Source organism: Notolepis coatsorum, assembly GCF_963971535.1.
Source record: "Notolepis coatsorum genome assembly, chromosome: 18".
Classification (NCBI taxonomy): Eukaryota; Metazoa; Chordata; class Actinopteri; order Aulopiformes; family Paralepididae; genus Notolepis; species Notolepis coatsorum.
In genome coordinates this window covers 21,187,925-21,212,082 of record NC_140182.1, presented here as the reverse complement: position 1 = coordinate 21,212,082, position 24,158 = coordinate 21,187,925, and the positions used below count along the sequence as shown (strand labels likewise).

The 24,158-nt window shown below is 41.0% G+C and overlaps 1 protein-coding gene across 1 annotated transcript in view; it reads left to right on the top strand.

Moving 5' to 3' along the window:
* Positions 1-14,412: 14,412 nt before the first annotated feature.
* Positions 14,413-24,158, top strand: part of hsd17b12a (hydroxysteroid (17-beta) dehydrogenase 12a) — a 54,148-nt gene continuing 44,402 nt past the window's right edge. The window contains exon 1 of the mRNA XM_084335610.1: positions 14,413-14,726. Coding sequence (XP_084191736.1) covers positions 14,546-14,726 — 181 coding nt within the window. The 5' untranslated portion in view covers positions 14,413-14,545. The remainder of the gene's footprint in view (positions 14,727-24,158) is intronic.

The following is a 24,158-nucleotide window of genomic DNA, read 5'->3' as shown; positions in this document are numbered from 1 at the left end:
AAATATCTGCATTTTCAAACTTTGTTTTTAATTTTGATATGATAAAAAAAAATATCATTAAGTAAATAAAACAAGAGGATGAAGATCTGATGCTCCTTTATTACTTAAACAACATAAACTGAAGAAGGAATTTGTATTTTCCCCAAAATTAACAAAAACAAACATCTGACGGTGTTGACAAAGATCTGACGGTGTTGACGAGAAACTGACAGAGTTGACAAAATTGTATATGCATCTCTGATAAATTAACACATGCATTTTTTAAACAGATGGAAGTGACAATGATAAGAACTAATAACTCCTTGTCTTATACTGAACATTTTGTTAACCTAATTGTAATAACAACAAACTTTACATACACCGTTTCCAACTATTACAAAATGCACTGTTTCCAACAACAAAAACAGTAATGGAGACCAGGACCCCTTCTCCTCGTCCCTGTTTTCATCTACCTCTTCTACACAACTTCCTGATCTCCACTTTCTCACTCACTTCTCCTCTTCGTTTCCTTCTGCATTTCCGATTAGTTTCACTATGATGTCTTAAACTGGGCAGAAACAGAACCTTTTCTGTTGGACCATGGGGATGCAGAAATTCCACTTTCACATCTTGTTGATCAGTATCCACATCGATGGTCTTGGCTAGCCACCAGTGGTCATCATATTAGGGCGGGCCATACTTTTGTGCAAACATGAATTTTAAAGAAATCTTAACATGAGGGGTGTCTAAAATATGTTTCTTGTGGGGAATTCAAATATAGGATAATTTTTCGGATATGATAACTCTAACCTACATAATTTTGGATTTCAAAATGGCAGATTTGACCATTTTTCACCCCTTCGCAGGGCCGGACTGGGGGAATTATTCAGGCCAGGAAATATAGTGCGAAATATAACCCAAGTCAGGCCACTTTTTAAGCAGGGGGTCTGGGGGTCCCCCACCAGGAAGATTTTTGTTACAAAGACTTAATTCCCTGCATGCTTGTGCAGGACCTTTAAAATGTTTACCCTTTAAATGCCATTGTTTGTGATGGCATCACAAATTATTGTTAAAAAAAACACAAACATTTAAATATTTTCAATATACCAAATGCAAAGTGGATTTTTCTGGGGGGGATTATTACAGGCTAATAATTGTTATAATCATCATGTGTCAATGATTAGCAACAACACTGATTTTTAATGGATTTTTTGTTTTTGTAATGTCAGACTTAACAACTCTTATCAGAAAAGTGAGAGTATTTCATTTTTAATCTGACATTACAAGAACAATGAAAAATTAAAATGGTTATCAGGGCGGTTAGGTGGCCGAGCGGAGATTGCGTTCGTCACCAACCCCGGAGCTGTGAGCTGGATTCGCCTGTTCGAATCCAGCTCAGTTCGAATCCAGCTCACAGCTCCGGGGTTGTCACCAGCTTGGCTGGCCGTCCGCACTAATACAATTGGCTGTATTAGAGGGTGGGAGAAGCTGGCGGGGTGGGTCCGGGTCGTTGTAAAACAGCGACTCCTACAGTTCGGTCGGGGCGCCTGCTAAGCGCGGATAGGACCTGAGGGGGATAGTGTGGTCCTCCCACACGCTACGCCCTCTCAGTGAGAATCCGCGCTGCCAGGTGAAAAGAAGCGGTGATTGGCTGGACGTGTGTCGGAGGAAGCACGTGGTAGCCTCCACTCTCCCAGATGATCTGACTGTGGGGGGTAAGTGCGCAGCGACCAGGAAGGGATTGGGAATTGGCATACGACTAACATTGGGATGGGAGAAAATCTGAGGAAAATGGAGGGGGGAAAAGATAAAAAAAAAAAAAAAAAAAAAAAAATGGTTATCAGGACTGAAGTTGAATAAAAGATGTATGGGAGGGGATGATGATGATGCATGGTAACGTTAGCTATGTTAGCTAGCTAGCATGTTTATTTTTATCACTGACTAACCTTGTGGTCCCGTGGTGCAAGAAAACATTTGGTAAATGTTGCCACATTTAGCGGCATCTTTCTCTCTCCCTCTCAGCTCCATGCTTCCTCTTTTTTTCACTGTTGGAAGTGTTGAAACATTTAATTTCCAGTAATTTCCATCTTGACTGGTCTGTTCTGTGAAATACAAGCAGTAAGCAGTATGTATTTTTCTCTCTTTCCCTCTGCTCGACCCTTCCTCTTTTTTCACTGTCCATTTTCAAGCGCAGGTTATGCTTGACATTTTTTGTCTTTCGCTGTCTCTCCCTGTCATTTTGCAGAAGTGCCATCTGCCATTCCATTCGCCATCTCCACTGTCAATCAGTTGTATGGCCTGGTCCCGCCTCCACCAATCACATGCGGCTCCCTTTGTGTGTGTGTGACAGACAGACAGAGCTCCCGATGGCGCGTGATTACCAAAACAAGCCGCATTTCTCGGAGACGCTCTCTGATTGGCACTGACTGACGCTCTCTGATTGGCCAATCCGTGACGAGCTGTGTCTTTGCCCATTTCCTTGTCAAACAGCCTGCAAACTACCTGGTGTTCTATCGCCATGCTCTAAGACAAACTCTAACCTTAACCAACTTCGAAAGAGTGCCTAAGCTTAACCGTCGAAAGAACTTGCCGTCACGCTCTAAGACAAACTCTAACCTTAACCTACATCGAAGAGTGCCTAAGCTTAACCAGTGTAGAAACAGGCGTCGGCCAATCAGAGAGCGTCTCCGTGAAATGCGGCTTGTTTTGGTAATCACGCCCCGATGGCCAGTCCGGGCCTTCGCCATACATGGATGCCAACATGAATCTGAAGGAAATCCTAACATGCAAAGTGTCTAAATGATGTGTTTCTTAATGGGGAATTTAAATATGAGTACATTTTTTGGGATAGGATAACTCTAACCTACATAATTTTGTATTGCAAAATTTCCAAATGTACCCATTCCCTTTCAAAGATTTTAAAAGATATGGGAAATCATTTATAATGACAAAGCCATCATTAGCACTATCCATCGTCACACATCGTCACACGTGCAGAGTTCAGGAAGAAATCCTGGACAGTCTGTGTTATACCCTGTATGAATGTTGGCTTTTTCTGAGGATGCTCCCTTTCTCTCATTAACTTATAGGTTAACCCAAAGTCTTTCATTTGTTGAAGAAGACGATACTTTTTAAGAATCGTGCCTGATGACACACTCAGTGCTGGTTTTTGGCGCCGTGGGCCAGGAGTTTGTTTGTTTGTCTTCAGCTCTCTTCTGAGGATGTGGTGGAATAGCAGGGCCTTTTGGATTTTCTGATTCCTTACTTTGCTTCCTGATAGCATATTCGTTGTTTCCGTGCCTGGAGAGTCCAGTGGTGATGTATTTGTAGCCTTTTTTCAGCACATTATTGTTTTTCTCAGGTTGTTTTGTTGCTTTGTTACATTTGTAATCTTCTCTTTTAAAGTTTGTATTTCTCTTGAATGCCTTTTTCGCGTTTTACTTTGTTTCTGTTCCTGTCTGAGAGACTCTCTGCGCTTTCTGGCATTGTTATCTAGAATATCCTGATCTGGGGGGGTGTCTGCCTCCAGCACTGCACCTTCACAGGACCTTTTCTATCTGCACCTTTTCTGGACCTCTCTCCAATAATTTCTCCGATACCTCTGTGCCCTGTCTCCCATCTTGTCTATTTCTATTACTTTTTTGTCTTGAACCCTCTTTTTCCACCTTTGTCTTTCCTGCTCTTGCATGGCATGTTTGCTCTCTTCGTCACTGTATATCTTTCTCTTCTCTTTCATTGGTACTCTCTATTTCTTCTGCTTCGCTCCTCAACTGACAATTTTTGTCTAGCCATGCTTTCCTATAATACAAAAGTAATGAAAATGTATTAGAATAAGACTATAAAATCAGGTGTGTATTTACTAAACATGATTGATTGATGTTAAAGCTGCAGTGCGTAGTTTCTACAACTAGATATTGCAAACATCTTCACACTGGCTTGTGCAGACAAAATCCATGTTCAGTGGAAGCAGTGGGAGAAAATTCAAGAAGACAGTCATTCCAATATTCCTAGGGTATATTACAACTGATAAGATTGTGACAACTGACTAGCAAAGAATTATCCTGTTGATTACTCCATACCATAATGTATTACACTATGGCTGGAAAGTCAGAGAAAGGATGATGCAGCAATCTAGACACACATGAACCAGTCCTATATTAAGAATTATTATAAATATATTAAGATGAAATATCCACAGTTTACCACTGTGCACCTTTGCTCTGATGATCTAAGTAAACAGTATAATAACAAGAATAACTGTTTTCTTCTGTCTTGTATCCCTTCTGGGATAGGGCAACATGGAACTCCTTCCCCACTCTATAAGAGGCAAGAGTGTAGTTGTTTGGTAGTGAAAACTACACACTGCACCATATTTTACATCAATCAATCAACGTAGACAAGTGATATATTTATATTTATTTATTAACACATGTGCTGGGAAAGTAAGACAATTATTCAATAAGCAGACCACAGCCTGCCCATGCTCTAAAAGTCAGAAGTGTATTGTAATGCATGCTATTATATGCACACTTCTGTGCAGATACAACTCTGAAATAACATTTAAATCCTTTACCATGTTCAAAAATAGTATAATAATAGCATATTATGAGGTTATTGATGGATTTGTCAGCTTACACGTCAACTCCGTCAGACACAAAATCTGATGGAATTGACGTCTGACAGAGTTGACAAAAGGGCACACATTTTCCCTCCAAGCCTGTATTGTGCACTACAGCTAGCTAGTTTTTTGGCAGTTGCTAGCTGTATTAATAATCTCACTGAAACACTTGAATTCAGTCCACTATTGTTTTTTAAAAGTATAATAACGGAGAGACGGTGTTGACATGTTCCAGCTGTGACCATCGGAATATTGACATTGTTTGTCTAAAATATCAAAAAGTGTAAAACTTACCAGACCATGGGTGGTAGTGTTGCATTCACCACATTCAGGGGAAGGAAAATGGGTCCTCAGGGATAGAGAATTCTAATCTACGAATTCCAATCTGGCTTCAGAACATCCCATCCACTGACACATGCCTCCTATATTTGAACGACCACATCAAACAAGAGGTGGACGCGGGCAAATACTGCGGCATGGTCATGCTGGACCTACAAAAGGCCTTCGACACTGTCAATCACTCCATTCTAATGGACAAGCTAAAGGCAATTGGTTTTGATAGCTTATCAGTGAGCTGGATGCAATCCTACCTGGAGGGGAGAGAACAGATGGTAGAGGTAAACGGTACTCTATCCCCCCCCTCACAGTGAGCTGTGGTGTTCCACAAGGAAGCATACTAGGACCACTACTCTTCCTAATTTATGCAAATGACATGTCGTCAGCCTGTGACTGCAACTTGTTCCTGTTTGCGGACGACTCAGCCCTGCTGGTCTCTGACAAGAACAAATTGCAGGTTGAAAAAACCCTCAGCACGGAACTAGGCAAAATCTGCATATGGCTCGCTGATAACAAACTATCATTACACATGGGCAAAACAGAGTCCATTCTCTTCGGTTCAAATAACAAACTCAGCAAGACCGACGGCTTCTCAGTTACAGTGGGTGACAATATTGTCACAAGGAAAGACGAAATTACCTACCTGGGTTCCATCCTAGAGGCAAATCTTTCCTGTGACAAAATGGCATCCAATGTAATAAAAAAAGTCAACCAACGAACTAGATTCTTGTACCGGATCTCCTCTCTGGTAAACAAGAATACCCTGAAGACTCTGGCAGGAGCACTCATTCAAGGGTACTATGACTATGCGTGCACCTCATGGTACCAAAGCACCTCAAAGGCACTTAAAACTAAATTACAAACATCACAAAACAAACTGGTCAGACTACTACTTGACCTGAACCCCAGAACCCACCTCACCCCTGCCCACTTTGACAACCTAGGATGGCTTAGAGTAGACGACAGAGTACAGCAACTTGCAATGGGCCTGGTCTTCAAGATACACTATACGACCGGGGTGCCCATGTACATGTCAAAATACTTCCCAAAGGTCAGTGAATACCACAACCACTACACCAGAGGAAGCTCAACAAATCATGTTAAACCCAGATTCGGCTCAAACAAGGGACTAAACACGTTTCGCAATTATGCCACAACAATGTGGAACGCCCTACCCAAAGCTGTAAAGGAATGTGAATCCCTGCCCACATTCAAAACCGCTCTTAAAGAGCACCTACGGGAGGCTGCAATTCGAAACTGGCCACCGTAAATGCCCAAAACCCCCACCACCTCCTAATAGACAGTCTCCTCCCCACCACATGTATATATTCCCTCCCCGCCGTATGTATATTTCCCTCCCACCCACCCACCCCCTCCTAATGTACAGTCCCCTCCCCATCATATGTATATACTCTGTCAGGATCTAGGGGTAACAGTACTGTATATTTGAATACCGCTTATGTCACAAATGTATCAGTACTAAATACCTATATGTCCCTATACCATAAATGTCATGTATGTTGTGTATGTCATAAATGTCTATATGAAATGAAAATGGGGGACCCTGATGGAAACAAGACAAACGTCTTTCTCAGGTCTGCATCCCCTTAACAATTGTATGTATTGAGCCGTACTGTATTGTACCCATTCTGCAATCTGTTAAATAAAGTTTTCATTCATTCATTCATTCATGCTATTGCCTGATTTAATTAGGTTTATGAAAAGGTCTGACAGAGTTGACATAAACTGAGGACACAACTTTGATAGGTAGATATCTATGGACAATATTATTTGAGTTTCATGGCATGCATTGTTTTATACATGTATAACCCTTATCTTTGATTTGATATGTATGTTTTCACAAGTGGAGAGGTCTTTCAAGCTTTTTTGGGCTGGTCAATAATGTGACCCCTTGCTGAGGACAAGATAATTAACATGGGAGCTTCTAACCACAGATTATACATTTAAACAAATATCCCCCAAAAAACAAATATATGTGCTAAAACATAACATCAGTATACACAATACCTTTAGATGTAACTTTGTGAGTATATCACTCATTATGAATTTATTTATTTTTTATATAAATTAGACTTTTCTATGTAGGACATGTTTTGAGACTAAACACAGAGAGTCCCGTCACATATTTGTCAAGCGCTTTCACACAATCATAGTTTGATACAGTTTGTTTGTGTGTGCGTGCGTGCGTGTGTGGTGTGTGTGTGTGTGTGAGAGAGAGAGAGAGAGAGAGAGAGAGATAGAGAGAGAGAGAGAGGGAAAGAGAGAGAGAGGGAAAGAGAGAGAGAGGAGGATAAGAGGATAAGATCTGAAATGGAACATCTTCATACTTGTTTTTACAGGACAAAGATACCGTCCCCATCAAGTCCCACTAAAGACCATCACACAGGCTACAGGTAATACTCTATAGCAACCACTAAAGACCATCACACAGGCTACAGGTAATACTCTATAGCAACCACTAAAGACCATCACACATGCTACAGGTAATACTCTATATAGCAACCACTAAAGACCATCACACAGGCTACAGGTGATATAGCAACCACTAAAGACCATCACACAGGCTACAGGTGATATAGCAACCACTAAAGACCATCACACAGGCTACAGGTAATACTCTATAGCAACCACTAAAGACCATCACACAGGCTACAGGTAATACTCTATATAGCAACCACTAAAGACCATCACACAGGCTACAGGTAATACTCTATAGCAACCACTAAAGACCATCACACAGGCTACAGGTAATACTCTATAGCAACCACTAAAGACCATGACACAGGCTACAGGTAATATAGCAACCACTAAAGACCATCACACAGGCTACAGGTAATATAGCAACCAGTAAAGACCATCACACAGGCTACAGGTAATACTCTATAGAGTCTATAGCAACCACTAAAGACCATCACACAGGCTACAGGTAATATAGCAACTAGTAAAGACCATCACACAGGCTACAGGTAATACTCTATAGCAACCACTAAAGACCATCACACAGGCTACAGGTAATATAGCAACCAGTAAAGACCATCACACAGGCTACAGGTAATACTCTATAGAGTCTATAGCAACCACTAAAGACCATCACACAGGCTACAGGTAATATAGCAACCACTAAAGACCATCACACAGGCTACAGGTAATATAGCAACCACTAAAGACCATCACACAGGCTACAGGTAATACTCTATAGCAACCACTAAAGACCATCACACAGGCTACAGGTAATACTCTATAGCAGCGTTTCCCAAACTCTGGGTCGCGACCCAAAATGGGTCGCAGACATGTTTTTATTGGGTCGCCAATAAAAAAAATAATAATAAATAGAAAATGTATAAATATATATATATATATATATTTTTTTAAGCTGTAGATGTGTTGATTCAGTTTGGCACCACATACTTATGTGAATCTTGGTTTTCTACTCTAGCATACCTGAAAAACAAATACAGAAACAAACTAAATGCTCAGCATGACCTCAGAATAGCACTTTCAAAAACCAAGCCCAGAATAGATCTGCTGGTTGAAAACTTCAACCAGCCACATACCTCTCATTAGATTTCATTGTGCCATAGATGAAATATTATGCCCCTTCTAGCATGATGTCAGGTCAGTAGAATTTTTAAATAAGTCAGTACAAATTAATCAGAATGTTGCTCAATGTTGGGGTTTAAGGTTGAGGGATAGAGGGAGGGGGTAAGAAATGGAGAGTTGAAAAAGGGGTGAGAAATAGAAAGGAGAGTAGAACATGTTTGTTAATTTAAAAGTGTTACAAAATTGTATGTACATATGTTATGAGGTGGTGAGAAACTTAACATTACACTCTGATTATTGCTGTGATGTACTTTTATAATTAAATAAATACATTTCATATACATTTGAAATTCATGGTTTGTTGTGTTCTTTATCAGTAGTTTATAAATGTATGTTATGGCAATTCATGATGTATTTTTGTAAGTTTGGGTCCCGGGAAAACACCAAATTTCTCTTTTGGGTCTCGAGCTGGAAAGGTTTGGGATCCCCTGCTCTATAGCAACCACTAAAGACCATAACACAGACTACAGATAATACTCTATAGCAACCACTAAAGACCATAACACAGACTACAGATAATACTCTATAGCAACCACTAAAGACCATAACACAGACTACAGATAATACTCTATAGCAACCACTAAAGACCATAACACAGACTACAGATAATACTCTATAGCAACCACTAAAGACCATAACACAGACTACAGATAATACTCTATAGCAACCACTAAAGACCATAACACAGACTACAGATAATACTCTATAGCAACCACTAAAGACCATCACACAGGCTACAGGTAATACTCTATAGCAACCACTAAAGACCATCACACAGGCTACAGGTAATACTCTATAGCAACCACTAAAGACCATCACACAGGCTACAGATAATACTCTATAGCAACCACTAAAGACCATCACACAGGCTACAGGTAATACTCTATAGCAACCACTAAAGACCATCACACAGGCTACAGGTAATACTCTATATAGCAACCACTAAAGACCATCACACAGACTGCAGGTAATACTCTATATAGCAACCACTAAAGACCATCACACAGACTGCAGGTAATACTCTATATAGCAACCACTAAAGACCATCACACAGACTGCAGGTAATACTCTATATAGCAACTAGGGATGCACCGAATGGGAAATTCTTGGCCGAAACCGATACCGAAAATAGAAAACAGTTGGCCGAAAACCGAAAGCCGAAAGGCCGAAAATGATTCATAGAATAGAATTTTTTTTACCAATGTTGTGGAACATTATGATTATGGAAAAATATATGATTATGGCAAAACTTAACTTAAATAATAAATAATCACTATTATGGGTCCATAAAACATTTATTCAGCACTTCTGAATGCATACAGTACATTAATTCCATATTTTCTCTGGCTGCGCAGCGGACATCTGTGCTCTACTGAGCGCACCTTTCTAGTCCCCAGCTGAATGTGCTCACTTGACTCGGCACAGTAGACGCGCGACAGACAGACGGCGTCAATGTGAGAAACACAATCCCCCCCCCCCTCTCGCTCTGAATAATATGCATATTAGATCACTCAGTGATTAACCGCGACGGGCATATAGTAAATAAGGATATAAAAGCATGTTAAAGACGCATTTATTGGACGCGTTGTGCGCAGAGTTTACATAGAAACAGCGCGACTCCCGACAGCGCGACATCATCACAACAACACGCGTTAGGTTACAGGTTGTTTCTGTTTCGGTGACATATTTTCGGTGAAAAAACTCTTTCGGCCAAAAGCCGAAAGGCCATTTTTGGCCATTTTCGGCCGAAAGTTTTCGGCCACCGAAATTTCGGTGCATCCCTAATAGCAACCACTAAAGACCATCACATAGGCTGCAGGTAATACTCTATAGCAACCACTAAAGACCATCACACAGGCTACAGGTGATACTCTATAGCAACCACTAAAGACCATCACACAGGCTACAGGTAATACTCTATATAGCAACCACTAAAGACCATCACACAGGCTACAGGTAATACTCTATATAGCAACCACTAAAGACCATCACACAGGCTACAGGTAATACTCTACTATAGCAACCACTAAAGACCATCACACAGGCACCATTAAAATGGGTAAAGATTGGGAAAAGATTGTCTCTCTCTCTCTTCTCTCTCTCTCTCTCTCTCTCTCTCTCTCTCTCTCTCTCTCTCTCTCTCTCTCTCTCTCTCTCTCTCTCTCTCTCTGTTTCTCACCTTGCATGCATGCAAGCACACACACACACATACACACAGATACACAAACACACAGACACAAAGACACACAGAAATCCAGATTATGCTTTTTATTGTTTAATTATTTTTACACAAAATGTTACGAAAGATGTGGAGAACATGAGAGGAGGGGGATTTATGTTTGACAATTATTTATGTTTCTGTGTGTTATTCTTTCTCTTATTAAGGAGACGTTATCTCAGAGCAGGCCTTATAAAATATTGATGTGATGCAGAAATGTGAATATTTCAAATAGGCTACATATAGGCTACATAGTAATTTATTTGCCACCTGTATTCAAATGTATTTTGTATTTGTATATGGTCAATGAAATTGGAATTGTTTGTCATATAGTGGATTTCTTGTGTTTTATTTATAATAAATATGTAGGGGAATTTAGCTTCACTTTGTGGTATTAAATGTAAATAAGTAGCAAAACATTTTACTTTGATTGTACCTTTTGGAATTGATCTGGGACCCCTGATATTGGAATAGCATTATGTGTTAACCCTTTCACTGCCACACGACAGAAGGTTAACCCTTTACTATTACTACTATAGTAAAGGGCTAACCTTCTGTATTGTCACAGTGAAAGGGTTAACCGGCTGTCGTGTGGCAGTGAAAGGGTTAATGTAAATGGCAGCAACAAAGTTTCTCCACTTGCATCTGTCTTTTGCCATCTTATCTATATGGTCCCCCGGCTCTAGTGGTGTTGCTGGAGCTCCAATATTATAAAGATCACAAAGTCTGCTTCTGTTCAAGTGGCAATTGTCACGAACGATTTGTTAGGAGATCTCCAGGTTTAGTGCTTACTGCTCATACATGATAGACAAATATAGCCTAGTAGGCCTACGTAACTTAAGTGAAGAGAGAGGAGGTAAGGAAGGGACTGAGTTTGTTGAAGGCAGAACCTGTGACCAAACGGCATCCAGAGTCTGTCTGTATGTCGCTGTCCAGTCATGAGGTGCTGAAATGCTGTGCCTGCTGTGTAAAATGTCACAGAGAATATTATGACCCCTCTAACACACAACGTTCCTTTGGCATGTTGTATCAAACGGTACACTCTCAGTTGTTTTAGATCGAAAATATTACTGTATGTGGAAATGTTAGTTTAATTGTACATATACTGATTTGCTACTTATTTGCTTGAAATTAAGAAGCTTGACTATACGGCTGTACAATACACTATCTTTAATATTATTATTTTAATTATTTGATAAATAATCACAGTTTGCGTCTTTATTTGGCTGGCATACACTGACTATTTGCAATATTGTTTTAACTATATGGTAGCCAGCCACATAATTAGGTTTCCATGTCATGCATGACTAAAAACTATTATTTCCTCTTGCTTTCAGCTGTCGATTCGGGGAACGACCGGGTCTTGAGGTAGGACTCTGTAAGACGTCAGTGACACGTTGGGTCTTGAATAGCATGACTGTATTTATTATAGCTGTGAAATATAATGACGTTTGTTGTTATTAATTTAAGAGATTGCATTGCAGGCTACTTTAGCCTATAGTGTATAAAGGAATGTGAATCCTCTCCTTCAAAACCGCTCTCAAAGAGCAGGTGGCTGCCATTAGAAACTGGCCCCGGTAAATGTCAAAATCAACCCCCCACCTGCACCCAACCCCCTCCAATGTACAGTATCTTCCCCTTCGGATGTATATTTTTTATGATCTATTTTTCTTACACAGTACTGTATATTTGTATGTCTTGATAAATTGAAAATGGAGGACCCTTATGTAAACAAGACGAAAGTATTTTTCTGGTCTGCATCCTAGCAGTTGTTTGTATTGAGCCGTACTGTATTGTACCCATTCTGCAATCTGTAATAAAGTTTTCAATCAATCAATCAGTGTGCACTTAAACAGTTGCCTTTATTTAATTTCCCAAATGCTATATGTTTCCCCCCAAATGCTGTGTAAATGTGTTGGTCCAGTATTTTGGATCCAGTTTATTTTGGATTTTATTGTTGGATAATATGTTATGAAAATGTTAGATCGATGGGCAGTGTTGTACATATAGGATGTGATTCTGTAAACTATAAACTGAAATCAGAGAAAGTTGGTCCAAATATTTGAGTTAATTTGTCAAATATTTGAGTTAATTTGTTATGAATGTATTATTAAATATGAATTAATCACAAAAATAAGGGGGAAATAAAGAGTTTATTCTTGCTGATCCAATGTGTATGCCCTGTTCATTTCGGTGTCTGACTTCTGTCCAACACTGTCGACCCTATGCCGAGTACATAACGGCTTTCTGTGTGTGTGTGTGTGTGTGTGTGTGTGTGTGTGTGTGTGTGTGTATGTGTGTATGTGTGTATTCACACGACTGGCTCTGTATTTATGTAACACACACATCTCATCGCATGTACTCTTCGCAAACTCTTTTCAAAACCACTCTCAAAGAGCACCTACGGGAGACTGCAATTAGAAACTGGCCCCTGTAAATGTCCTAACCCAACCCCCTCCAATGTACAGTAAATGACCAAGTATGGTTTCGTCAATATTCACATGTACAGTTTTGCTTGTACAGTTGTACAGTGTTCCCCACCGACCCTCCTACCAAACCCCCCCACCCCACCCACCCAACCACCTCCAATGTACAGTCGCCCCCCCCACCCACCCACCCACCCCCCCCTCCACCTACCCAACCTCCTCCAATGTACAGTTTCTACGTCAAATGTATATACTCTCTTCTCTAGACTCTTTTTGTATCAAAAACAGTACTGTATTTGCAAATCTGGTATGTAGCAGTACTGTCTATCTGTATGTCGTGTATGTCATATTATGTTATGATGAATTGAAAATGGGGGACCCTGATGTAAACAAGACGAAAGTCTTTCTCTGGTCTGTGAGCTGTACTGTACTGTACCCATTCTGCAATCTGTTAATAAAGTTTTCAATCAATCAATGTTTTGGATAAGGTACTTACTACGAGGAGATAGTCTCGCGAGTTTATGGGATGTTTGGGGCTTGTAGTTTATTTTTTGCATGCGCACTTTGTATGCTCTGTGTTGGGATTGATAGCAGAATGATACGCCACAACAATTATTTGGTGCTACTGGGGTTTTAAATTCTTGACGAAGGCAGCTTTTCTTGACTTTTTGTGCTTTACAGCAGTATGATGCAGCCAGAATACCTAAAATAGACGGGTGACTCATGTTTAGGTGGGAGCGCACAGATGCCACTGACTGACATCCCATTAGCCAGTAAGATCTACCAAAAAGCTCTCCAGGGGGCGGGTGGAAAGATATGTTTTCCACCAATGAGAGCATCCTTTCATTCATAAAGTGGTGTGGGCATCCCCCCCCCTCCCCGAAAGCGTGGGTTTCATAATACCCACTGAAACCGACAAACCTGTTCCAGCCAGAACCAATGACAGGCTCCGGATGGTAGCTGCCGTAATATTTGCCCAATCGCTACCCACCCCGGTCTCTTTTTGACCCACCCTATTTCATACAAGGAAAAATCGAATGAATGGGGGTGTGATCGCTCTATTTGATTGACATGCAAATGCAACCAAAGGGTGGGGAGTATCAGTTGTCGGACAGCGGCTGTAGCCAATGACGCTTGGAGGTGGGTTCGCTTGGAGGCTATAGAGTAGGTGGTGGGCGGTGCGTGTTAAAATCAGGCTAGACTAGTGTTGGGGGAGTTGTGGGGAGTGTTGTGTGTGATGCTACAAACCTCTTTATAAAGGGACTCTCTCGTTGTGGCTCGGAAATTAGAGCACCTAAAATTGAGGTCTCCACACACACACACAGTCACCGAAAGCTGCTGCCAGCCATGCATTCATTGACCGTGGTGGAGGACATGCTTCGCGGGGCCGAGGCGCCTCTCTTCTGGGTCGGCGCGGTGACCGTGGCCTCCCTGGCGCTGTGGCTGCTCTACATGCTGCAGGCGGGGATCAGGATCTGGGTGCTGGGCACCGGGCAGCCGCTCTCTCCGAAGCTGGGCAAGTGGGCAGGTGAGTCATGGGTCACATCAATTGCACCGTACGACGCCACTACTTTACACCATGATGTCACAAAGAGAGCAGCTCAGAAAGTATATAGGTTGTCGACTCGACGTGAATGAATTAATGAAAATTGTATTTAACAGATTGCAGAATGGGTACAATACAGTACGACTCAATACACACACAATTGTTAAGGGGTTGCAGACCAGAGAAAGGCGTTTGTCTTGTTTACATCAGGGTCCCCCCTGAAAACGTGAAAACCTAAAATTAGGTTATTGTTGTACTCAAATTTCACTAATAATACCAGGGGAAAATGCTGCATGATTCTGCTCCCATTTCTGTGTGACTCAATTCAATGGAAAGTTGTGTGTTACATAATGGCCCCACAGGTAAGCGAACTGATTGGTATAAGATAATGGATCCTTATTAGCCCAATTGGCTTTTCTCTGATGCCATGATACACGCTCCAATCAGCATCCACTGGCGAGGAATGCATTGGTGAAGCATACATTATTATTGCCAAATTGCGCAGGCTATGCGCACCTTTTAGAGCTGTCTGTGTGATGTGTGGCATTAGTTCATATCCGCATGATGTGGCACAAACCTATATTGCCAATTAAGACGTGACATTTGGATCATTTCTTAGCTGTCCTCCTCCTTCCTTGTTGTATAACGTGACACGTTGGATAATGAATACACTGACTTTCTTGAGATATACAGCACTTTGGTCATTATGGGGAAATAATCATGTTATTTAATAGAATCGTTGTATTTATGCGGTATCGTTTCTTTTTTATTCTATATATTTTTTTTGGATGATTGGTTCCAGAGAGACCCTTGCTATTGATGCTATTTACACAAAATCTGATTACCTTGCCCTTGTTCTATTTGGACTATAGCCTATATTATGTTTGAGACCAGGTTAGAATGTCACTCTTTTTTTCTAAACATGTTTAAATGTCTTATACATTTTTAACGTGTGTGTGTTAGCACATTTAAACTAGTCTCGTAGGAATCGCCCTGGCGAGGCTTGACCCAGTTCTCCAGTCTCCTCTTTCGAGAATACTTCGCGTCTGGATGGATCAGAGGCGCGTCATCCATGTTTTCATATCCAAAGCGGCGATCCTTTTATAGACATGTTTGAGTTTTCAGATAACCTAGACCTAGATGTTTATCACTGCACCACGACGACGCACTTTCAAAATCGTCCATGGTGGTGATGCCCCCGTTAGCCTACAGGAGGGAATAACTCATGATGATGCATTAGGTAGAATGCCTTTCGGAATGCGTAATGTACATTTTTGTGACTCCGCATATGCTGCGCGGAGTGATACCGGTTCACACCGGTGAATCATGCGCTTGCTCATCGCTTCATCGTCATTGGTCATCATGTAGACATTTAAATACCGCACCACCTGCATCATATCACCGGCATATATCTTACATTTAGTCATTTAGCTGACGCTTTTATCCAAAGCGACTTACAAGTTCTGTACGACAAGTAATCAGGAAGGGCACAACTCTTATCAGTTGAGCTTTTTTTAACTAATATCTTCCTATACACCTTAACTTAAGAGTTAAGACTCAATTGCACAACCTTGGTGCACCCCCCCTATAATTTATAATGTACTGTCTGGGGTTATAGCAGCACAAACTGTTTTTAAATGTTGATGTTTTATTTTTCGATTTATTATTTCCTCTCTCCATACTTTACTCACAGATCGCGCTCTGCTGTCCTATAGAGCCTTAAAGGAGCAATTCACACAAAAAAAAATTCCCCCATAACTTAAGTGTTCTATATCTAGATTGTTTCGCTGGGATTCTATAGTTTTGGAGATATTTTCCGTAGAGATGTCCGCTGTCCTGTCGCTCCAATACAATGGAGCTGAATGGCACTCAGCTTGTGGGTTGCTAAAGTTTGAAAAACTCAAAAGCAAATTATCTCTTTAACACACAGACCTTGTTGTGAGCAGTTTCATGATGTAGGAACTACTTTCTACTGAACTACACCCCAATAATAATGAATGGGGGTGTACTTTGGTAGAAAATGGTTCCTACATGAAACTGCTCACAACATGGTCTGTGTGTTATCCCGAGTAACAAGGTCATGATTTCTGGAAAGAGGCATTGCTTTTGAATTTCTTTGAATTAAATGTAAATATTTAGTTTTGAGTGCCATTCAGCTCCATTGCATTAGCAATAATGGACATATCTCCAAAACTATAGGCAACATCTTCAGGACAGGTCATGAACTTGCAGGCCACTCCCTGAAGCTATTTGCTGCTGTGGAACACGGTACCAGTCAGACTTGTCCCCTGCATTCATTTCCAATGACGAGCGTCTCTTCTTTCACTGGACGTATCCTACAGGCGCGTTGTTTGTCGGGTGTGTAGTGGGGTGGAGGCTGGGAAAACGGAACCACGTGTGCCCCAGCTTGTTGATCCAGATGTGCAGGTTTTGTCAGGTTGCTTGCAATGGTATGGTGACTTCATGATGACGCACACATAGCCTTCTCTGCTTCCATCCCTTTTCTGGCTTCAAGTGCATCATGGCGCGAGGCTCCCCGTGTCGAGGCAACAAGGCACCTGTTGTAACACACTCGCCCCCTGGCGGCCCCCACCTTTTTAGATTTGATTAATTATTTTCATGTAATGTCACTCGCAGTTCTCTTAAAGGAGAATAGCTCTAATTCTTTTAACCCTTTCACTGCCACATGCACGACAGCCGGTTAACCCTTTCACTGTGACGATACGGAAGGTTAGCCCTTTACTATATCACACAACCGACGGCGATGCTCCAAATGATGCTAATGATGGAGCATCGGCGCCGTCGGTTGTGTGATAGTAAAGGGCTAACCTTCTGTCGTGTGGCAGTGAAAGGGTTAAGGATCCACTTTTCATCTGACCTTGGGACAGTTCAGTTAGTCGGCGACGGCTATGTGTGAACAGGAACAGCTCGTTCAAATTTAAAACAAATAATAATCTTGAGACTTTAAAGTCCTGCTGATATGGCTGGAGTTATTCCCTTGAGAGACAACAATATTTTATATATATATATATATATTATGCGTGTGTATGTATAATCTCACTTTTAATAACTTTACATCAAAATTGACTTTATAGGTAACAATAACCTGTGTTTTGAGTTCCAAACTAAAACACAAACCTTTATATCCTGAAAATCATATAGGTGCCGTCTTGTCAATTATTATTATTACAGCCACCAATTAATTCTCAATGAAACTGTTATCCTCTGACTTCACACATTAGGGGGGTGGGGCAAACTGTTTCCTCTTGTGTCTGGCTGTAAGATACAATGGTGCATGTTTTCAACAAAAAAAAATAATTAAGACTGTGTATACTAGTATTAATAATGCTTATTTAACCAGGCAAGTTGACTGAGAACACATTCTTATTCTCAGCAAAGGCCCGGGAGAGACACACACACACACACACACACACACACACACACACCCATGGGAACTTCCCAGTACTCCAATTTTTTCAGTTTTATCTACAGTTCTATCTGTCCATCCAGATGGTTTCAGTGCAGATTGGCAAGGTTTTTGGAGATATCTGCTGTGGAGATATCTGCCGTCACACCCAATACAAGGTGCTCTCAAAGTGCCAAAAAGAATACATTTGAAAAACTCAAAATGAATGCCTCTTTCCAGAAATCATGACATGATTACTCAAGATACTCCAAAGGTCTTGTGGTGAACATGCAGTTTCATTTCATTCACTCAACTACACCCGTTATATATTATTATACACAAATCAATCAAGTGCCATTCAGCTCCATTGTGTTGGACTGATTTCTTATTTTGGGATTCTATTTTATTTTTTAATATTTTGGGTGAATTGCCCCTTTTTAAAATGATGTGTACCCCCACTTCAAGGTATGCTATTCAACATTCATGTTTCACATTCTAGTGTACTGGATGCATTTCCAATGTAATTTTGTCTGTAATGTTTCGCATGATCACCACAACATTCACATTACTCTTATGTAAAATGACAGTGAAAGATTCCACTTTGACTATTGATGTTTTATATAACATTTATATTTGTTGTTCCTGGGGAGCAAAAAGTGGATTGACGGGGACATTTACCAACGCACTTCTTTCTAACATGCACAAACGCATTACTCCACTCTCTCTACACAGCCTTCAACTTGTACACCCATAGCCTTCTCATAAGTATACGTCATTATCCAGATGTCTCTGTACATCATATATATAATTCATATCATGTATGTAAATGCTCCACTTAGTTTAGTCTACTCCTGTATAAATAACTTAGCTCGCCATTCTACAGAGATCTAGGCTAGGGCAATTGCTGTAACCTAGGTATCTCCATGTTGCAACATGTCATTCTGTCAGCAAACTCAACTATATCCTTAATCAAAGACTCTATTGTTCACCTCTGTGAATAATCTCGTAAAAAGTATTCCACACCATAGAGGAAAGCAGAGTTTCACATACTAAGATCAGAAATCTGATGTTTTTTCCCCATCATCCTTCCTTCCTTTCTCAAAACTGCAAAGCATTTGTCAGTAAACAACCACTTGTAACTTTAACTTGTGAGTTTAGGCTTGGGGCTAGTTTCTTCCATCATTAAACTTTAGTAGTGTTGACAATAATGAGAAGGATGTATATCAACCAATATGGGGGATAATCAACCTGTCCAATCCATTTTGAACAAGTGGTGCCCACTGCCCTGTCCTTTCCAGAACAACATGTGAAGTTTGCTGACTTGGCTCATTGTGCCATGTGCTCCTTTTCAATGTGCATAGCTGCACATTGTGCCATGTGCTTTTTTTTGTATACTTATTTCAACATGCATAGCTGCTAGCTGTTTAGAAGGGAGGAGGTGGCAGTTCTGGATCAACTGGTTCACTCCTCTGTGAGACGAGACAAAGCTTGCCTCTAACCACTTAACCTGGATACGATATAGTAATGTTTTTAAAAGTGGGTTAAAAATCTTTGCTTTAGGCAACTCACTTCTCTTTTGTCAGTTTTACCAATCTGTGCTTTCAAGTCACTTCAATTCCTAACCAGGCCCGTGTTTGCAATCTCTTAGCAAGGCCTGTGGTGAAGCGTGGTACTGAAGAGGCTATGTGTGTGTGTGTGTGCGCGCAGCAGCAGAAGCAGGGATTTCTCAGGAACTCCTGCTTGTAGAGTGGTGTTCCCCGTTGTGCATGGGACCCCTAGTGGTAGAAAGGCGAGTTGCAGTGAGCATGAGGTATCCCTCTGCTCTAGCCGTGTACAGTACTGCTTCATCTCCCAGCTCTTGTCAACCAAATATTCAACTATATTATATACACACTGTAGTGTAGAGTATCATCTGTTCTCGTTTATTCATAAAAATCAATATGGCTTTATCAGTTCAACATTTCAAACGATAAATAAGGAGCTTCCCTAACGATTCCCATAATTGAGTTATTTCCTCAAGCAGCATTCAGTATAGAGCAGTGCTTCTCACACTTTTTCTGTCAGGCCCCCCTTTGCCGGACCAAAATATTTTGGGCCCCCCCTCGCCCCAACAAAATAGTCATGAAATGGGCCATGTTTAAATTTATTGAAATAACACCAATATCGTGACCTTTCAAATTGACAACGCCTTCCCTCGCGAGAGCCACCTTGCTTCGCTGTGAAACAGCACTGCAGAATGGTCAGCTCCCATCTCCTCACACAACGCAGAGAACAGGCGTGCTTTCAGCAGAGAACAGGCGCGCTTTCAGGGGTCGGGTTTTGATGAAATGTACCACGTTTATAACTTCTGTCAAAACCTCATTCAGCTCAGGGCTAAGCTGTCTTGACGCTAGCGCCTCTCTGTGAATTTACAGTGCGTCCATTGCGCGTTTGGTGAGACCCCCTTGATGAGCGCCTGTAGCCCCCTCCTTTTCCCTGCCATGGCCTGTGCACCATCAGAGCAAAAGCCCACACAGTTCTCCCATTTCAGTCCATGTTCTGTCAGGTAACTGGCAATAATTTTGAAGAGCTCATCAGCTGTCTCTCTGTTTTTGACATATTTGCAAAACAGCAGATCTTCACTCGGTGACTGGGAATTTACAAAGCGAACATAGGAAATAAGCAAACGGTCTTTATTGCTGTCAGTCTTTGACAAGGCAACACGCATGTCATCCTCAAGGCTCAACTTGGCCCTATATTTTGTTTTCAGAGCTGTCATGGATGAAAAGCCAGCTTCACACAGATATGTGGTGCTGAATGGTATCAACACCTTAACTGCTGCATCATGAGATTTTTTTTATCCAGAGTAACTTGGTGATCCTTTTCTGTGTTAAATAATGATTTTGAGAAATGGTCAAACTTATCCAAATATGGTATTTTCATGGAGAACAGTGCAGCTGCAACAGATGGCACTTTAGTGATAATTTTCTGTAATCCAAAAAAGAATAAAAAAAATCTATTTTTTTTTTGTATCTCAAGGCCCCCCTGTCATGCCTCTGCGCCCCCCCTGGGGGGCGCGCCCCACACTTTGAGAAACACTGGTATAGAGGATTATAAAATAAATAAATCTAAATTTAAACGAAAAACCTGAGGACTTGCTTTAAGCATGGATGTAGCAGCTGTTCTCCGCACACTATAAGACGGTCCTCTCCTCTATCCCCCCTCATCTCCCTCCCCGCTCCGTTCCTCTTCTCTCCTCCCCTTTGCCCCCCCCCCCTTCCCCTGCTCCTCGCCCCCAGCAACCCATATTATGTAAGGGAGTTGGTGTGTTTGTTCTGTGACGCTTGGATGTACGTGTGTGCAATTCCGTTGTAAGGAGTGAATTGGACCAAGAGACAAGTTTTTTTGAAAGAGGTGGATTTTTGGATACCCCCCCCCCCCCATCTCTCACGCCCTTCCCTCTCTTGTCCCCCCCCATGACGACATTCGTTTATTGAGAAAAGGGTCGTGTTATGTAAGAGGGATAAAGCCATTCATGAGTATATCCAGCACAAGGGGTGATACAGACTTGGTTCAGCACTTACGCAATCATTTTATTCAATATTTTACATTTACATTTTGTCATTTAGCTGACGCTTTTATCCAAAGCGACTTACAAGTTTTGTACAACAAGACAGCAGGAAGGGTACAACTCTCTCAGCTGAGTAACAATGTTCATCAAAGTGTTGAGTGCTATAGTGTAGGTTATATTAAGACAAGTTCATGACAGTAAGGTTAGTTAGGGTTAGGGGTTTTACATATTTTAAATTTATTTCAGATAATGATTGAAGAAGTGTGTCTTTAGTCGACAGCGAAAGATTTGATGGGTTTCGGCTGTCCTAACTGTGGTGGGAAGTTCGTTCCACCATTGTGGGGCAAGGACCGAGAATAGGCGACTTCTCTTTGATGACCCTCCCGGAGCTCGGATAGGAGTAGTTTCTTATTTGGCTGTAGAAAGGGAAAAGATTTAAGACTTTATTATTATTATTATTATTATTATTATTATTATTATTATTATTATTATTATTATTATTATTATTATTATAAATTAAAGCTCTTAATCACAGCCTATCAAAAAGTTACAAGTAATTATTTTGGTAATTGTTTTTCAGACGGAATTGGAATGTTTGAGGGTAACAATTTCTTTATTTTTATGAATAGGTCTTGGATTTCATTCACTTTAAGGAAAATGCACATGAATGAAATGTATGTGTGGTGGCGGTTAGAGAGAGCGCTGCTGTTCATCATGTGATGAGCACGCTCTATGACACTGTGACACGTGCAAGGGATGCTGGGTAAAATAAATCTGCAGCTTGCTCATTTCATATCTCTCGCTCCAACTCCTTATTAATCCTTTATTTAGTAACTATTTTCTCTCTATTCTCTCATTCTCTATCTCTCTTATTAGTACTACAGTCGACACGGGTGTCATTCCCTCAATTATTGTATGTTTTTCTGTCCGCTCAGACTTCTGTCCTCTCAGATATCTGTCCCCTCTGAGACATCTCCATCCTGTCATGTCACGACCCATACTTTTATCAAATCAAATTAAAAGATTATCTTTTCAGAATAAGGAAGTACTCTTAGTCTTATTAGTCTATACATTTTAAAACCCTTTTAAAGCAAATTACTTTATATTCTTATTTAATTTTACCGTCACAACAGTTAATATGATCTATTTTATGCTCAATTCTTTCAGTTAGTGCAGGAAGTTATTCACCCGTTTAAACGTAACTTTTAAGTTGGCCTAATGTTAATTTACCTGACCACACCACACAGGGTGGTCTTACTTGGACAGTATTAAAGAGTTATTCATATCGCGGCATTAAAAAAATAAAATAAAAAAAAAATTGGTTAAAATCGTCCTCATTCAATTGTTGTTTTTAAGTTCATTTTCAGGGGATTTGACCAAGAATTATTCCAACACATTTTGCATGCCCCAATGACTCATTCATTTAGAGATGGCTAAGTTTAGATGATTATGTGATTATCAGAGACCCTGTCCGACCATGTATTTCCATCTTCCCTGTTTTCTTTCTTATCTATGCTCAGGCCAAATAACCATCTGAATATCGCTGCCGTTATCCTTATTTTGTATTTTTCAAAGAGTAGCACTTGGTAAAACTTTTCTGACCCCCCCCCCCCCTCAAACATGGCTGCTTGTAACCATTGGTGACCACCTTCGAAAGAAAAAAAAATGCCTAATTTCTATGCAGTGGTAAGAGTAGGTAAAACATTGGAAAAGCATGATATTACTGTTCCACTATAACTTATTTACAAGATCCAGTAATAAAACGCCAATTTATCACATTTATGTTGATATTTTTCTCACATATTTGTACATGGCAACTGTTGTTTCTTCCAACATGGAGGGAGAATGGGACATTCTTTTTATTTTATTTTTTATCTTTTCCCCCCTCCTTTTTCCTCCGTTTTTCTCCCATCCCAATGTTAGTCGTTATGCCGATTCCCAATCCCCTTCCTGGTCGCTGCGCACCTACCCCCTACAGTCGGTCTGGGAGAGTGGAGGCTATCGCATGCTTCCTCCGACACATGTGTAGCCAATCAACCGCTTCTTTTCAACTGGCAGCGCGGACTCTCACTGAGAGGGTGTAACGTGTGGAAGGATCACACTACCCCCCTTAGATCCTTTCCTCGCTGAGCAGGCGCCCCGACCGAACTGTAGGAGTCGCTGTTTACAACGACCAGGACCCACCCACCAGCTTTCCCACCCCTAACACTGCCAATTGTGTTAGTATGAACGACCAGCCAAGCTGGTAGCAATGCCGAGAGCTGGGCTCGAACCCAGCATCTCCTGCACTAGTGGCGAGCGCCTTGCCCACTGCGCCACTTAGCCGCCCCGAGAATGGGACATTCTAAAGATTCTGTGAAAGGCCTCTTATTATGTTAAATACATGGGTTCTCGCTGCCAGCCTGACTAAAATAATGAGACCTGTGTAAACTCGACCCCTGTACTTGCTCGTTCCACA